The sequence below is a fragment of the Quercus lobata genome, chromosome 11 (assembly GCF_001633185.2).
Source record: "Quercus lobata isolate SW786 chromosome 11, ValleyOak3.0 Primary Assembly, whole genome shotgun sequence".
NCBI lineage: Eukaryota > Viridiplantae > Streptophyta > Magnoliopsida > Fagales > Fagaceae > Quercus > Quercus lobata.
In genome coordinates, this window is record NC_044914.1 from 17,358,300 (window position 1) to 17,377,146 (window position 18,847).

The 18,847-nt window shown below is 33.7% G+C and overlaps 3 protein-coding genes across 4 annotated transcripts in view; all 3 read right to left on the bottom strand.

Annotated features, from left to right (window-relative positions):
- Positions 1-533: 533 nt before the first annotated feature.
- On the bottom strand, positions 534-2,779 carry LOC115967284 (probable E3 ubiquitin-protein ligase ARI5). 2 transcript variants are annotated; one of them, XM_031086361.1, is made up of 2 exons: positions 2,567-2,779; positions 534-2,348 (listed from the first exon to the last, which is right to left on the bottom strand). In XM_031086361.1, exon 2 carries the CDS (start codon positions 2,341-2,343, stop codon positions 667-669), a length of 1,677 nt encoding a protein of 558 aa, XP_030942221.1. In that variant the 5' UTR covers positions 2,344-2,348; positions 2,567-2,779; the 3' UTR covers positions 534-666. The 2 variants fall into 2 exon arrangements, with proteins under 2 accessions (XP_030942221.1, XP_030942220.1); XM_031086360.1 differs by having other exon boundaries at positions 534-2,363; positions 2,567-2,778.
- An 11,869-nt stretch (positions 2,780-14,648) lies between these two features.
- LOC115969002 (AAA-ATPase At3g50940-like) overlaps positions 14,649-18,847 on the bottom strand; it is a 31,649-nt gene continuing 27,450 nt past the window's right edge. Inside the window, exon 4 of the mRNA XM_031088559.1 lies at positions 14,649-14,948. The gene's annotated coding sequence lies outside the window, so the exon portion shown is untranslated. The remainder of the gene's footprint in view (positions 14,949-18,847) is intronic.
- LOC115966489 (AAA-ATPase At2g18193-like) lies at positions 14,949-17,272 on the bottom strand. Its single transcript, XM_031085718.1, has 2 exons — positions 16,342-17,272; positions 14,949-15,530 (listed from the first exon to the last, which is right to left on the bottom strand). The coding sequence occupies exons 1-2, from the start codon at positions 17,239-17,241 to the stop codon at positions 14,949-14,951; spliced, it is 1,482 nt and encodes a 493-aa protein (XP_030941578.1). The 5' UTR covers positions 17,242-17,272.

The following is an 18,847-nucleotide window of genomic DNA, read 5'->3' on the forward strand; positions in this document are numbered from 1 at the left end:
ATTCTAACACAATCTCACATCCAAGAGGGTGTAATCAACCATGCATTTACAATGCTTTGCTTGCATCTTATTTCATTGTTCCAAATACATAAGCTAAGTAAGGACTTATCTTTCACAGTATTATGTCATGAAGTACAACCTACTGCTAATAGTTGAGAATGCTCGAAAATCGAGTTTCAACCTATACTATTGAAGAATTTTGACCAAGCCACTTTTATGTGTATTTGTTTTACAATCTCAACTATTTTTTGGCAAAATTGTCAATTATATATGTTTAAATTGTGTGTGTATATTTTGCAAAGAAAAAAGAAAAATCTTCGACTTCCCATACAAATATCAAGCAAATATAGGGTTTAAGGTAACTAAAAAAGGATAGATGCCCATTTTGCAAGTTCACATTGTATATGATCAAGGTAATAAACTTGAAAACTTATTGGACAATGCCAATGATCTTGAACATAATAATTAAGTGGTATAAGACAAGAAACACAATAGATTCCATAAAATGATAAATATATAGTAATAACAATAAATCAATCCAGAATGTGTTTGATCGATTACAAAGAATACTTAACATATATCTGAAGTCATACGAAAATTGCTTAGTACTGTTTTTTACTATGGAATTCTTTGTTCAAAGAAACATATTCTATTGAATATTTTTGATTAAGGTCTCCTCTTACCCTTAGTCCTTTCTCCCTTTCTTGATGTCTTACTATTTATCTTGCTGCAAGCCTCTTGTGAACTGCAAGCTTCTTGCGAACTGCAAGCCTCTTGAAAGCTAGTATCTTTTAGGCCATTCTCCAATGCCTTAACCAGATTCTCAAAGTAATTCCGTGTCACTGTGGTAAGATCGGATAGCTTTGCTCTGAAAATTTTGAATTCTTCTTCTGGACGCTCTTTGTTGAGGTAGTTATGTATATCCTTCTCCATACAATGATGAAGCCTTTCCAAATTAGACTCTGCCTCACCTTGCAAGTACTCAAAGAACCCCTTTTTTGATTTTGCTTTCTTGTCTCCATCCTCAGGGAGGTAATACCCATATGCATATGTCCACTTAAGCACTCTCCTACATTCAATTATCTGCAACCAGGCCTCTGTAATGAACTTAAGCTCGAGCGTAGTTGCCCCCCTTAGGTCACTAAGTCTTACCATGTAGTCATTTTGCATTTGCTTTAAATCCTTAACAGCTTGTTTCCTTGATGATTCATTGCCTGCCCATCTCTCGTAATAATGAGTATACTTTTCCAAATGCTTCTCAGCTCTTTTTCTGATATCTTCATCCTGATTATACTTACCCTCTTCCTTATTCTTTTGGAATGTATTACAAGCATAGAACCCACCTGTTCTCTCACCATGCTCCTTCCATGTTCCAAGGCACATCCAGCAAAACTCATGTTCACAAGGTTTCCGGCATGTCATGTGCATGCACCCTTGGTTCTTCTCAATGGGTTTTCCACACTTTGGACATGGCTTTGTATTGACCAACAACCATGCTGTATTCTCAGCCTCAGAACTATTCTTCAATTGCCACTTAGCCACAGTCTCACAATCCACTGGCCTATGTGCATCATCCATACAATTCCAACAAAACCCATTGTTACAATGGCAACAAACATCATAGCACTCTTCGTCACCTCCTTCACAAAACTCCATTGCATACTCACAATCCGCACTCGGACACCACTTATACTTCTTATTACTCTCAATATAAGACCTTATCAAATACCGCGAATACCTCTCCTTATCTTCCTTTTTAGCAAACAAATCAATCGAATCACGATCCACCACCGCGTTACAGCGCGGTTCGGGACATCTCAATGTCAAACATCCAACCCCATCCTCAATTGCCACACTCACATACTTCTCCCAACACTCCCTACAAAAGGGATGACCACAACTAACCCAACCCATCATAGAAACACGAACATTCTCATAACATATAGAACAAGTTAGTTCAACTTTTCCAAGTTTATTGGGCAGCAAAAAAGCCGGTTTTTCAAATAAACCCACTTTTTTTCTAATTCTCTCTTCATCAGCAAACCACTCATCTTGAACGTCACACGCTCTCCAATTGTAATTTAGGAGAAGCACCGTCGCGGCAGCTTTTGATATGGAAAGAACATTGGATACCTCGGTGATATCGTTCTCTTGACGTTGTTGGATATCTGATTCTTTCAATACAATGTAACTTTGTTTTGCCTTCTTGTTCCTTCTTGACTCATCGTCATCGTCACCAACAGCTATGTTCTCCTCTTCTTTGTCGCTGTAATAGTAGGGATCGTCATCGTCGTAGGTTGTCTCCTCGACGTCACTGTCGTACATGTAATCCTCGGAGTCCATGGTAGCTGCAGCGACAAAAACTAGAAGGGAATTAATACATAATATTAGGGCTTTGTTTTTCACAACTCGATTATTGTTGTGTCTCTGAGTGGGTTATTGGGGTTATATATAAATATTATATATGAGAGAAAGGTCGGCTAAGAAGTTCGGTTAGAACTGATTTCCTAATCCTAAACAAAAACAAACTTCGACTCTGAGAAAAAAAAAAACATGGGTTTTGTACCTCGTCGCTCACGATGTTGCCGGTGACTGGTCTCGTGAAGAAAGTTACCCACTCGCCCCTTCTTCTGCTATTTTCTTCTTCTTCTTCTTCTGGGTTTCGCGTCCTCTCCTATGCTTCTGCCACCGCCAGAGTCTTTTATTCTTGTGTGTCGTGTTGTCCTTCCTTCGATGCCTCTCTTTGTTGTCCACTTCTCTCTTTTGTGTTTTTTTTTTTTTTTGAGAAAACTCTCTTTTGTGTTTTAAATTGTTTTTTTCTTTGTTTTGTTTTTGTAAGCCACACGTCGCGAACAAATATAGCAATATTAAAAAGGAAAGCTGATTCAAGTTTGTCTTGTCAATTCTAATGACTTCTTCCGTTCCACTGTTTTCTATGGTTTGTAAACTTTTTCCTTTGCCTTTTTTTTTTTAATTAAAATTTTTTTTCTTCGTATTATTACTCTTGTTATATTCTATAAATGATTGAATTAATACTTTTTACTGTTATTACTATTATTGAACTGATATTTGGCCTTAAAAATTACATATTTCAACAATAATAAAAAATAAAAAAATATGTATTTATAACTTTAAAACCCTTAATATTTATGATTTTTTTTAATAAAAAAATTAATATAGGTAATTTCATGGTATTTTTATTCATGTTTTCAAGTAGGAGGGATGATAAATTTATAGAATGAGAATAAAAAATTTTCTCATACATATTAAGGGTGTTGTTAACTGGTGCTATATAACACGTTAATATGATAAAAATTAGAATAAACCATTCATATTTTTTTAAGGAGTTTGAAAAGGTCGGAGATGTATTAAGCGTGTGTCAGTTTAGATGGAAAAAGTCAAATCATTTTTCAAGTGGACTAAAATGCCCTTTAATTTTGACCACTACTTAAGCCTCACCTAAAACAACTTTATCTTGAGTATTGAGAGTTGAGTCTTCTGACTTATTAGTTTTTTGGTTTTAACATCTTTTCCTTCCTTTCAGTGATGCTAGGTTCCGTTTCTTTTTTTCTTATTCTTTTTTAAAGTAATGCTAATATTTTCACAACAAATTTTATAATATTTAAAGTAGTCGTTAGATGTTCTAAATTCAATTAGGCAAAGAAAATATTAAATTAATGAATTATATATATGAGGAAAAATTAAATATTAAAAGAAAAAAAAAAGGACATTAATACTTGAATGGGTGTTTATTTAATTTTTCTTTCTAATATGAAGAGGGGTGATTCTATAAAATTAATAGAAATAGACAATGGACCATGGACGATGTTAGGGGTTAAGGGGGAGAAATTTCTAATTCCACCAGCTTAAAAAACAAGATTATCTTTTATGGTAGTAATCTAAGGTCCAAATTTCTTTGTTGGAAAATTAATCTTTAAACTTCATCTATTAATGATAAATAGATTTCGGGATCGATTCTTGTCTACTCAAAAAATCGATCAGTGTCTTAGTCCAAAGATAAAGAGCAATCATCAAGAGCAAACTTGTACTTATTCAATGTAATTTAAATTTTGTAAAATGTGATAGGAATCAAAGCTTAAAAAGTAATTTTACATTTCACATAATGAATGGCCTTTGTTATCTAAAACCAAATACAAGCCACGAACACTAAGAGTTGGAAAATTTCATTCTATCCTTGACAATTTTGTGCAAGGGCAAATATTCCTTGAAGATAGTGACTTTATCATACATGCTTTCTTATTTATTAAAATTCCCTTGTTTCTTTCATTGTTGTTGATTTGATATAAAATTTAAGGGTTAATTTGCAATTGTAGTCTTATAATTTTATTTTTTAATTTTGCTGCTCATTTTTCAAGAATATTTAATCATAATTAGTACAATTTAAAATATCATGATCACAACTGATCAAAATTAATAAGAGTACTTAGCTAACCAAAACATTTAAGTATAATGATATAATATCGTCAAAATGAAAATATAACACCCAAAATAAAATAAAAATACAAGAGAAGCATCAATTAACAATGGCATAATATTGTCATAGTGAGGGAAGAAGCAATGTTATAAGATTGTCAAAAATAATATTGTCACAATTTTTGTTATACAAGTTCAAGAGCTTCTACCTAACATTTCAAACAAAATATTGGATTCAATCCCATTTCACTTGAAGTACATGTTTTCCTCTTTTTTTTGCACCATTTGAGGAGTACAAGTCTCTTTCTCTGGACACGTAGAGATATTATGACCAACATTCTTGCAAAGGCCACTTCTTTTGCTTTCCTAATTCTCTTCCATCTTTCATTCATTTTTGCTTTGGACAACCTTTTGTGTTTCATAGCAGAGGAAAATTAATGAAACAATCTCCATTAATCACACCATTAACATTGGCATCAACCACATTTTCCTTGCCTACTAAATTTTCATCATCCAACACTAGCAATTCTTTTTCACTTAATGAGGCTTCACAACACCAACGTGATGGTAAATACAATGGTGAAATATGGTAACAATCTTTGTGAAGGAATACTCTAAGAATGTGACGACAAAGTATAGCCCAAAATTCAAAATGCTTGCAACTACAATTAGTCATCTCACCATCCCATAAGACCTTGTGCTTTTGACTATTTTCATCTTTATAATACTGTAGCACAAATTCATATGGTTTTCTTGATGAACTGAATATTGTGTTGCTCTTTCAAACTCCTTTTGAATTTTTTTTGAAAGCATAAGGCGTCAAAACATTGTGTGCTTGGTCTTTTAACGGTGATAATGTTCTTAAAGAAGAACCTCTAAATGTCTCCAACATTGTATCATGTGATTGTGTTTGCTCAATATCTTCAATGGCAAGATCAACCTAAGATTATAAATAATAAAATAAATTAAAAACTTTTATATGACACATAAAGACTACAAATATTAACTGTGGGACAATTTTTGCTTCAAAGGCCAAGGGCTAGACCGTAACCAAACTAGTGGTACTCTATCACCATTGGTTCATGCCTTATAAGGTGCAAAGAGGGAGGCTTTCTTTCCAATGTGGGACAACAAAAATTGCCTAAGGTTCCAACATGGTCTAGCCTTTGGCCTCTGAAGCAAAAACTGTCCCCACATTAACAAAAAAAAATTAAAAAAATTAAAAAAATTATACAACAAAAGAAATCAATGGTAAGTATGGACTTACTTGTTTAATGAGTTGGATCAAGTTTATGTGAGAACTAACAAACCGCTTAATAAAGGCATTTATACTTTCCCATCTTCTAGTTGTTGTCATTCCACCAAAAAAATGTTCATAAAGGTAACATGGTACCCAAAAGTACTTGATTTGATATAAACCAATTACATGCTTACTAGTAAGCATGTCATACTTTTCCATAACTTGAGTCCTTTGACCCTCAAATTCTTCACATGAGTCTAACTTGTAGAACTCTGTGCACCAATTTAAATATTGATTACAAAGAATGGATGTAAACCAACCACTAAATTTAGCGGTAATATGCCATATACAAAAGACATATTTTGTGGGTAGTAATTCTTTTGGTATTCCCTTCGTAATCCATGAATCTTGATCTATCAAAATTGCCTTGGGTTGTTTCTTTACTAAACATGCAAAATTTTGCTAATTAAACAAAAATTTATTAGAATATGTAAACATTTTGAATGATATGTACTAATATTATAACACTAATTAATTAAATAAAATTGAAAAATAGTTGTACAAATTTATAAGATAAACCTTCATTAACCATCGAAAAGCACTAGTTGTTTCATTTCGAAGAAGTGCACAACCAAACAAAATCATCTTTCCACGATTATTGACACCAACAAAAATACCAAAAGGCATATTATAAGCATTTACCTTGTAAGTAGTATAAAAAACAACCACATCGTCATATTTTTGGTCCCAACCAAAACTATGAGGGTGCGACCAAAAAATATGCTCTAACCTATTCTCTTCATTGGTTGTGAATGCATATTGAAACTTAGAATTCCTTTCTTTAGCAACTTTACAAAATTGTAAGAGATCCATGGCATCATTCACAGCATGCATCTTTCTCATTTTCACATAAAAATTACAAATATCCTGTTGAAAAAATAGAAGATGTCCATGTTTCACATTTTTCTTAAGCTCTATAACACGTATTATTTCTCTAACTGAAAGTCCAACTTCTTTGTATAAGAGAATGCAATTTTTATCATCTTTGGTGATAACTCGATTGGCTGAAAGAAATCGTACTCTTGAAGGGGACAACAATTCATGATTATGATCTACAACAAAAATAGTGACATGCCATTCTTTTGGGAAAATGTCTATGGACTTTTGCAATACAATAGTTAAATGAGTTTTGCATTCACATTTAAAGACTTCCTATTTTGTTACTCCTTAGATGGATCCACTATTTTTAGTGGTTGTCTACCTTCCCGATGACAAAAGAAACTACATCTTCCTATTTCTCCATTTTTTTTTCTCTCTAAACAACCTTTTCAAATTGTAAAACCATTTTGATTTGCATAATTTTTATAGAAAATGAAAACTTCTTCTTCACTAGGAAAACATTGACCAACAAAAGGCTCATTTTCTATTAAATTTATATCCTCGTATTCTTCAATAACCCCCGTTTCATCTATTGGACATTCATTCCAATCAATTATTTTCCCTCCACATGTGTTATTATTTTTTCCGTCATTTGGAAACACATTTAACCCAACACAATTCCTTGAAACATTTTCATGTATCTCACTTGCAATTAAATTATCATCAATTTGTGCTATATTAAAACAAGGAAAAAAAAATCAATATCATATTATATGTTAAATGAAATATGGATTACAAATAAAATAAAAATAATAGTAACTTCTTGAGGTAGTGCATATAAGTCAAAGTAATTCATTGGAACAAGTTGGTGAATCTCACTTGCAACTAAATTGTCATCCATTTGTGCTACATTAAAACAAGATTAAAACAATCAATATTCAATATCATATTTTAGGATAAATGAAAAAAATGATACAAATAAAATAAAATAAAAGTTCATTCTTGAAGTAATTCATTTAAGTTAAAACAATTCATTTTACCATCTTGATGAGTCTCATTTATTACTAAATTCTCATCCATTGGTGCTATATTAAAACAAGATTTAAACAATCCACATCATATTTTAGGATAAATGAAAAAAACATGATACAAATAAAATAAGATAATGAATAGATGCTATGTTCTCTAGCATAAAAATAAGAACAACATAATTTCATAGCACCACATTTACAATTCTTCCCATTTTTTCTTAGATTTTATCACCTGCAACATTTATTTATGCCCTTAGTTTTTCCATGTTAATATGAAAGAAAAAAAAATTTTCACTTTTTCTTTTGCCCTTTTCTTAGTTTTCCACTTATATCTTTTACCAAAGCTCCAACCCCTTTGTTTTGTTTTGGTTTTTTTTTTTTTTTTTTTTTTTTTTTTTACAACTGCTCTACTTTACCTAGTTTGAGCAAGCATTTCAAGAAATTATTTGTCCCATGCATTTTCCTACTTCAAAGGCACAATGAATTTCATGTTAAATAATTCTGCATATTAATATTGTTTGTGGAGCCTTTTATATTATTTGTGGACAGAGTCATGCCAGGAGGTAAGTTTGTGTATATTTTAAATTTCAGAGCACATATTCTTATATGTTACTTGGGTTATATAGTACTTGAGATTTCATGTTTTGTTGTACCTATAATATTGGCCTAGGAACCTTTTTTTTATTTATTTTTTTTATTTTTACAGATAGAATTTTCAATAGTACACAACAATTTCTTTTAACAACTTGATGAGTCTCACAACTAAATTCTCATCTATTGGTGCTATAATATACAACATGTATTAAACATAAAGATTAACCTCATTCAAATATATTTTAAAAAATAAATATGAATCTAATAAAATAAAATTATTGTTCCTTGCAAAATAATTGTTGAATCCTTCATTGAACATTTGAACTTTTCTTCAACTTTTTTTTTTAATTTTTTAATTTTTTATTTTAAGTGGGTTTGATAATGGTAAAGTGAAAGGAGATGATGAGTAAAATATTGATAAATTGGGTGGGAAATAAAAGTGAAATGGAGGGAAATGTGTTAAAGGTGTGTTAAAGGGGCATTTTTGTCATATATTTATTAAAGAAACCAAGCTTCACAGCTAAAATAAATTGCATCTGAAAAGTGAATCTCCACCAATTTCCTATGCAAGTGGGGCCTAAAGCTGGTTTATTAACAGCTGTTGGCCAGCTCGTGTTAACAAAACCACAAATTTAAAATCACATATATTTATAGTAATAGAGATAAAACAAATCTGTGATTGCATTAAAGAAAAATTAATCTAGATGAATCTAAATACTTAGAAAGGCTTTTAGAAAAAGGCCAAAAGTTGAACTTAGGCCAGTTTGATACTTGCAAGGTCTGATAATTGTGACTCCTTAGGATTAAACATCCTTCCACCATAGTTAGACCCAAAACACTATTATGCCATCATAAAAAATAAAGGATTTTCAAAACTTTACCTAAACATCATTCTAGAATCCCATCTATTCCTTTTAAACACACACCTCTAAATTCTAATGAACATGAAATATGAGTTTTGTTAGGACATATAAAAATCATGTTAGGAACATATGTCAATATTTTATGTAATTGGCTAATCATTGGACAAAACGCACTTTACTTGTAATTGGGTAGATCTAGGATGTGTTTAATACTTCAAGGAACAAAGTTTCAAGTTCAAGTGTTAAAGTTATGCAAGTCTGTCCAAGAAACAAGTGAAGAAGTGCTGGATTTTAAAGCTCAACAGCTAGTATTTATCGAGTTTAAAAAACTGCTAAAGCCCGATACTTGACAGCTTCTCGACAGATAAGCTATCTATCGAGATTTATGAAAATAAGCTTTTCGGAGTTGATTTCACTCCAATCTGTGAATAGATGTTTGGGTTTTCTTTTCTCACAACCCTAAACATATATAAGGATTGTTTTAAGGGCCGTCACAGCTGATGCAACTTAATGCAAAAGTTTTTCACAAGCATATTGTGAATCGGAGACATATGCCCTAATTCATCTTTCTCTTGAAGAAGCTACTGCATTTGTACGCCATTGGGTTTTGTAACCAAGGAGTTTCGTGATCTCCATCGTGTGATGAATTGAAGAACTTTGTAGCCAACATCTTTCTCAAGTTGGTGATTAAGTCGCGTACTAGGATCTGCGCATCTATTGGTTAGTCACGTACTAGGAGCTATGCATTGAAAGGAGAGATTGTCATGACAGAACAAGTCCAATTAGGTATTGGAGTAAGGGTTCAACTGTAGGTTGGTATAAGGTACTGAGATTCCTTTACTTGTAACCGCTTGTTTTGATAATAGTGGATTCTCGAGAGTGGTGAACTTAAATTCACCCGGTGGGGTTTTGCCTCGGTTTTTTTTTTTTTTTATTCTAAACAAATCACCTGTATCATTTAATTTCCGCTGCATTTAGTTATTTGGTAATTTGTTTGTGCTATCACGCGCTTATTGCATGCAAATTGAATTAATTAATTAACTTGGCTAATTAATTGGTTAATTTATCACAAGGAGTCAATACATTCTTGACCTATCAAGTTTAAAGTTAATCAAATTTCATAAGAGCCTAATTAACCCAGCAAGAATAAACTAAAAGAGAAAGAAGTGTAGGTAATAAAAATGAAGACAATATATATATATATATATATATATATTTTTTTTTTTTGAAAATTTAAAACAATGGGAAAACTATATGTGAAGGATTCTAACCTTTGTCAGTTTAATAGGCTTGAAGGCAAAATCTATATTTAGTTTTGCTACAAATCTATACAACTTCATATTACAAATAATTAACCACATTTTTTTAATGAATATTTACATGCAAATTAATACATTCTCCACTCTAATGTACTTTGAAGATCATTCACCTTTCTTTTCAAAACACTATTGCATTCATTGTCTCAAGAATTTCAACAAATACTACAGCAACATCTATATCTATTCTAGGCATCTAATCTATACAAAAGGCAATAGCGACCACAAGAGCTATCATGGTTGCAATTTCTTATTATTTTGCATTATTTAATAGTCATTATCCTTCAAGCCAACTGTATTGGAACAACATTGATCTTGGTTTGTAAAAGAACAAATCTGGACAAAGATAAGCACTTGGAAAAAAATGTTTGCTAATTGATCCCAACTGAACCCAAGAAAAGAAGAAAAGAAAAGGATGATAAGAGATTTATTGGCTATCATAACTCAAACTAAAGTGAAAATCAATTTCAACATGCGTTGATCGAGCATGGCAACAGGAGAGGTTTATTGGCCCCATTAATGTTATCCTTCATCCATTGCTTTGTTTTCCATAACAATATTAGATTAACATTCGCATTTGGTTGTCTCCCTTGTTCCCAATATGAGCTCTAGGAATTGAAGGTATACATTTCATTAGTGAAGCAGTGGCGGAGCCAGGAATCTTGAGTTGGGGAGGCCGAACTATATATTCTGTCAAGATAAACTCAAATAAAAAATAGACACTCCCCTAAAAAATCCACATAATATATGTGTATGTGTGTGTAAATATAAAATATATAAATTGTTTGCAAAACTTCATCCATGTTTGACAAATCAATATCATAATGTTATAATTAAAGTATCATATGAGTTTTTTTATTTCTTGATAAAATCTTGAGAATAGGAAATTTCAACTAAATTGCATATATTATCAATGTTGAATGATTTGAACGTATTAATTGGAATTGAAATTGAGCTAAAAATTAGGGGTTCCACACTTCCACTATTTACTCACAAAACTTACTACCTAACTATTTCATTCTATTGCAATTGTATATCAACTCTAAACTCTCTCTTTTTTGGGAAAAATTACTAAATTATTTGATCAATGCTTTCTTTTGGGGGGCTAACTCCTATATTTTTTCATATAACCTTTAAATATTTATAAAATATACATAAATTATAAAAAAAAAATTAAAAATTTTGGAGGGGCCAAGGCCCGCCCCCAAGGATACATGTGGCTCCGCCACTATAGTGAAGTGCACTTCCAAAAAGTATAATCCAAATGGAACATTGAAAAAGAAGTGGCATGTGTTGCCCTTTTTGACATGACATCCATTGATACTGTAAAGTCTACAGACAAAAAGAATTTGATTTCTAATCTTACTTTACATATTTGAGTAATGCTAGTGTAAACATGAAAGAAATTAAGTTATTTATAAAAATTTAAAAAAAAAAAAAAAAAAAAAAAAAAAAAAAAAAAACCCATTTTTTTTTAACTTCAGGATCCTCAAACAAACAGAAGACAAAAAGAAGGGAGAAGTGAAAGGGTGAGAGTCATATTACAACATATTAGAGCATCCACATCCGGATCTCAAATCCTATCTTATTTTACCATCTCAAAAAACTACTTTATTACTTATACCATACCATTTTTCAATATACCCAACATCCCAACTTTTATTTTCCTATCCTACTCATTAAAATAATATTTTTACACAATAAAATAATATATTCTTAAACCTAAATAAAAACAAAAACCCAATATCCAAATAACCTCTGCAACCAACTGCTGCTACCACACCCAAACTATTCGTTTTCTTGAAACCCCAGAAACACCAGCCACAAACTCATGGCCATCCAAACCCAGAAACCCATAGATTAACAAAATTAAAATCACAATCAAACCCATAGATTAACCCAAAACTCCAAACCTGCCGATCCTCAGCCCCAGAGCCACCACAACCCACCACGACCCACCACGATCCACACCGATTCAAAAAAATCGGACTCCATTTCCAAATCAATCGAGCCAACACACACACACACAAACGATTCACAAACACCGAAACAAACCCAGCAAACAAACCCATCGGAAAAAGGTGGAGACCCACCCTCTGCCCCAACAAACCCAGCAAACACCGAAACCCACCATCAAACCCATCGGAACAAATCCCCCAACCCATCGGAAAAATTCACAACCACCGCACCTAAATCCAACCACCCAACGCCAACCCAAACACCACCCAAACGCCACCCAAATCCAACCCAAACCCAGCAAACCCATAGCAACTCAACCAACCAAACGCCGGCCACCAAACCCAGAAACCAGCCACCATGTCAACACCACCAAACGCCGATCTCTATGCCGAGCTCCACATCGGTCTCCACGCCGATCTCCACCGCGTTGACTTCCAACCACCACGCCCATCGTAGCCGCGCCACCAGCCTCGCCACCACGCCGATCTATAAATCCGATCAGGCGTGAGCTCCGATCTGGCTTGGTGATTTGGCGTGAGCTCCAAGAGAGAAGCTTCAAAATGGCGAGAGAGAAAGGGGATGAGAAACAGAGAAGGCAGAGAGAGAAAAGAAAGAAAAAAAATGAGAGAGGAGAGAGAAATTACCGGTTTTAAAACGGTTTGAGAGTATAAAAAATTATTATTTTTTATACCATTCAGCTACAGTACCATCTTACATTTGAGATGGTACTGTAGCTAAATCCCAAATTTGGAAGTGGCATTTAGCATATGGCCTTCCCATTGTTGAGTAGTTTTGGGGCTTAAATGCCAAATGTTCATAACATTTGGCATATAGAAGCCCCACTGCTGATGCTCTTAGAGCACCCACAGTAGATGTGGGATATGTGCCAAATGCTAAATATTTGGCACATATCCCACACCAAACACAAAAAACAGCACCCCATCAGATATGGCAAATATTGTAAAATTATACCACTTATATCCATACCGTTGCAAATTTGCAACGGTACGGACAAATGTTGTAAACCAGAAATTAATATTTTATTCGACTTTTCTCTCTCCTCTCTTTTTTTTATTTGATTTTCTCTCTCCCTTCTCAGAATCTGTCTCTCTCTCTCTCTCCCAAGTTCCCAAGAATCCCAACCCGTTCTTCCTCTTCTCACAATCGGACGCGAGCAAGAAGAAGGCGGCGGCGGTGGCCAAGAGAGGAGGAAAGGCAGCCGCGACTTCGTCAAAATCGGCAGCAGCGGCGACAGAGGCGGCGGATTTGCAGAACGGAGCGGATTTGATTTTTGATTTCTAATCTCTCTCTTTAGCTTGATTTGTTGGGTTGTGGGTTCACAGTTGTATGATGATGGTGACTAATTAGCTTGATTTGTTGGGTTTGCCATGGTGGTGAATAGCTAAGATTGTGGTGGTGCCGTGGTGGCAGTTGGTGAGCTTGTGGTGGCTGTTGAAATCAGAAGCGTGAAGGCTAATTAGCTTGATTTCTGATCTCACTCTTTCTTATTGTGTTTGGTTATTGGTTGATTTGGGTTTCGGTTTGTGCGATGGGTGGGTTTCGGTTTGTGTCATGTGTGGTGGCTTGGGTTTCGGTTTATGCAGTAGGTGCGTTTCGGTTTGTGCCGTGTGTGGTGGCTTGCGTTTCAGTTTGTGTGGCTTTTGTGAGTTTCAATTTGTGTCGTGTGTGGGTTTTGGTTTGTGTAGTGGGTGGGCTTCAGTTTTTCTGGGATGTGCAGTGGGTGGTGGCTCTGGCTAATTTGGCGGAGCTGTGGCCATGGCTAGTTCGGCGAGGCTGTGACTGGGTTGGATAGGTAGTTGTGCCATCGCTGATGATGATGATAATGGGGGATAATATATTATTTTAATGGGTAATAAATATTATTTTAATGTATATAATTGAATTATAAAATATCTGATGAATGGGATGTTGTAAAATGATATGGTAAAATAATAAAGTAGGTGTTTAATGTGGTAAAATGACATTTTTTTTGCCACATCTGCTGTGGATGCTCTTATGCGATCAGTTCCTATTCTCTCACAGTACTGTAATCAAATAAGTAACACTGATATACATCTTTGACTTGCGTAGTTTTTTTCAAAGAACATAAAATAACCTCCAAAGACTTTTTTATATGCTTTCTCACCAAAGCATTAAATGATTAAATACTAATTAAAGATGAACATTCAATGAAGGTGGGGCTGTAACTAAATGAGAGAGGGGAGGGCTGTTACACATAAAAAGCGTGAGAGTCAAACATTACCGGCAATAAAAGTAAAGTGATCAGAGGCAAAAAGCAAAACATATAAAAAAGCGTAATACAAAATATCCATTCAACAAACTAGTAATTCTTTTCTAAATCACCAACATCTCACACACATGGTCTCACAATTTGCATAAGTACATAATCAGATTCACAGCAGTGCACACCCGCACATTGATACAATACATATTATTTCACAAAGAGAACAAAAACTCAGAAATGAGGAGAGGAACAAATAAGGATCACCACCAGCAGGGAGTCACTCATGGTCACCCAGATGAAAAGCTTAAATGCGATTTGACTAGTTCTAGAATGGCTTGGGAACATTACTAATTCCTTGAGAACACGAACCATCTCTTTTGAAATTACCTAATTAAGTTGTGAATAGTCAAAATATTTTCGCTTTAAAAGTTTGACAAATCCTTCATCAACATCAACATCAACATCAATATCATCACTGAAAAGTTGCCATGCCTCTGCAGCCTTTGCATTCTCAAGTTTTTTCTGCTTGAGAAATTTCACAAATCCTTCAACATCAACATCTGTATCACCACTCTTCAAAAGTTCCTTTACCTTTGCGGCCTTTGCTTTCTCAAGTTTCTTTTGCTTGAAAAATTTGACTAGTCCTGCGAGAACAACATCATCACTATTACCACTACTCTTCAAAAGTTCCTCTGCAATTTCAGCTGGGGTAACCTCTACATTCGCCAACAATCCTTCAATCTGTCTATAGAGTTGGTGGTCACCATTGATATCCAGATAATTAGAAGTCAACAGCTTGAACCCATCCATGGTGCAGTATGACATGTGCACGTGCAAGTCCTTGCGCCCTGGGCACAACAAAGCAGGATCAAGCCGATCCTTATGATAGGTGGTGAACACAATAATGCGCTCATCTCCACAGCTCGACCATAATCCATCTATGATGTTCAATAAACCCGATAGTGTGAACTGAAAAATAACATGAACGTAAATATTGGTAGATGAAATCATAAGATAATATCATTTGCATCGGTAGTGTCTTAGTGGTCATGGTTGTTGACATAGTCAATACATTAACTCTAATTTCCATGAGATTTAAGAGAGATAATTGGAAGGCAATCTTTTTACCATTTTTTTTTTTGGTGGAAACATACTAATTCTCAAACTCAAACCGGATGGTACATGTATCTAATGGTAGGAAAATTTTTCTTCCAGGGCAGAAACTAACTAGACTCATTGAGCTAAATATCTCATAAAAATTGTAGACAAATCTAACAAAAACAAACTCGCATACTTATTTTGTCATTGAAAAATGAATAATAGGTCCTAAAACTGATACCTAAATCAACAAAGTAAAATGACTGGCAATCAATTATATAGCTAGATAGAGATATTGTCAAAAGTAAAGTGCTACTTATATTTGCATTATACTCCAAAGAAATCTATTCAATTGATTAAGAGAAATTTCAATTATAACACTTTTTCCTATTAAAAAAAAGGTTATAATTGAAACTCAGTGTAATCATTTATAGTTCATTTCGATCTAATAAACATTCAATATAAGACTTTTTTTTTTTTTTTTTTTTAAATTTTATACATCATTCAATTAAATCCATGTAATTAGAATCACACAAAAACTGACCAAAGTGTATAATTATTAGACAATGTGATTCTTAGATGAATTTAATTGAATAAGTGTGTATTGTTGGGATATGTATGGAGCCAATAAATATATTGGAGTAATTGCAGACTAGTTTTTATGAGAATAAAAAATGCTAACCAACTCATCACGTCGCTCTCGATCATTCAACTCTGCAGCGCGATCTATATCCTCGAATTCAATTACCAGTATTGAACGATTAGATGTAGAAAGCAAAATTTTTCTCAACTGCAAATCAGACAACCTACCGGAAAGGTTCAAATCATAGATATTAAACTTGAGATAATTAGCCATGGCAGCAATCAAGCTTGATTTGCCGGTACCCGGAGGGCCATAAATCAAATACCCTCGCTTCCATGCCTTGCCAACTTTCTTATACAACTCCTTCCTTCTAACAAACCTGTCCAAATCATCCTTGACCATCTTCTTCAGCTCTGGTTCCATTGCCAGCTTCTCAAATGTAGCTGGATGTTCAAGATTAACAGACCTCCATGCACGACCATCAAGACAGCCAGATTCACGGCTATAAAGCTTTACCATCTCTTCTTCTTTTTTTATAGTCTCAGAACGTCTTATTATTTCAGGAAAATAAGACTCTCGCACAATCTCTTCAAATTTTTTCTCAAAGGAAAGCTCAAAAAATACCTGACGATTTTGCTTAGTGAGATCTCCTTTTTCCATAAGCTTCCATTTGAGCTCAATGTTTCCAAAGCGATCAAGAACCTCTTGACCCATTGCAATATCAAAGGTTGGTTTCTTTTGCCTAATGGTTTTGCTTGCTTCGAGACATTTTGTTGAATCACTAGTAACCTTGGAACGTAGGTAGGTTGTGGCAGCTTCAAAGATTTCATTTCTATCGAGATCACATTTCTCTTTAATAATGAAAGTGAATCGACGCCTAAAGATGGCGAAGAGATAATCGCGGATTACAGGAGGTATGAGTTCTTTTACTACGGAACTTACTAGCATCACAAAAGTAGCTGAGAGCAATGATGGAAGCAACTCTTTGAGAGAAAACATGATTTGAAGGTACAGTTATCTACCAATCACCTCTTCCAAATCCTGTAAAAATGAGAACAATGTGGCCAATGAATATGACACAATTTCTTTAAGGCTTGAGGGCCGCAATGTATGAGTTCGGACACCAAGTATTTCTTGGTTTTGTAAATTTGTTTATGCAATATGGTTAATTATGAAAATTTTTAGTCACTTCACAAAGAGGATATCTGTCATAAATTTGTTAGGATAAATCTCTATTTATGTGTGAGTAAAATTTAAACATAACCTGAAGCAAAAAAAATAAATAAATAATCACGGAAGCACCAAGCACCAATTAAGTTAATCACACAAGAACACATTATGTGGAAAACCTTATAACATAGAGGAACCAATCTACTATAATAAAATAGAGAATGTAATGCCCTAAGTTTATGTTCAAAACTTAAGTTCATAATAAATATGAAAAATATAATAATACCTCTCTAGAAAACCCAGTGAAACCAAAATCCAAAATCGCAACAAGATCTCCACTCGGAACAAGGCACTTTTTTTTTTTTTTCACACAGCTTAATTTCACTCTCTACTAGTCCTGAGCTTGTCTCGCAAGGCTAAGGCAATTGATAAGAAACTTTTAACATGAATGGCGCGGTTCCGTAACTCATTCTATTTAGTTTTACTGTTTACATAGTTAAGGAAATAAGACATAACTCTTGTTTATAGTTAGATTTTAGTCCAAACTTTCGTCCATTGTTGTTGATTACTCCACTTCCTGTGTTGTTAAATGGTTCTTGAGCAACTATATAGTAAATTAGTAATTTTTTTTTTTTTTTTTTTTTTTGCTGAAAGTAAATTAGTAATATATAGAGTGACTTCGTTAACAATTTTCATGTTTTTATTGGTTCCTGACCCGTGCATGCATGAAAATAACTGAATTTGAAGAAAAATATCATTATATTTGATCTGGATAGTAAATGCATAAAATAGATTTCTATCTAATTAATTAACATGGAAATCGTTAAAAAAAAAATTATAATCACAATAGTACACTTTATAACTAAAATGCACAAAGAGGAATGGAACAATATGGCGTTGGCCAATATTAGACCTTGTTTGGTAATGGTATTTAAACAATAAAAATTGTTTAAATATCACAACACATTTTTTTATATAATTTTTTATTTATACATATTTTTACAATATTTTTACAAAACTCGAATAATGTTACTAAAAATCTCTTATTAAACAGCACTCCGCTACCGAGAAAGGACACGCTTAAACACCATCACCAGTCTTCGTCTCTTCCACTCAGTCTCTCACTCAGAAAAGAATAATTTCCTCTCTCAGCCAGTCAAAAAGGGACCCGCTTAGCACCAATTTTCAAAAGCAAAAGACTGTTCTGGTAGGCAGCAACTGAGCAAGGCAAAAGCTCAATTTTTGAGCTTCAAACAAAACTGGGTGCTCTGGATTACAAAAAGTTTCTCAGTTTTTTTCTCTCGGTTTTGTCAAATGTTCAATTATGAGCTAGTCATTTCAACCGACAAAAGTCTTTTGCTTTTGGAAAATTGTTGTACTACAAACACGCTGAAAGTAAAAAGGAGAAAAGACTGAAAAGTATAAGAGCATTCTA

What these genes read in the sequence shown, in the direction of transcription:
- LOC115967284 (XM_031086361.1), bottom strand. Translation starts at nt 2,343, where the DNA reads ATGGACTCCGAGGATTACATGTACGACAGTGACGTCGAGGAGACAACC.
- LOC115966489 (XM_031085718.1), bottom strand. Translation starts at nt 17,241, where the DNA reads ATGTTTTCTCTCAAAGAGTTGCTTCCATCATTGCTCTCAGCTACTTTT. An exon ending in GAGAGCGACGTGATGAGTTG is followed by an intron (nt 15,531 to 16,341) that starts GTTAGCATTTTT and finishes GTTATTTTTCAG; the next exon opens with TTCACACTATCGGGTTTATT.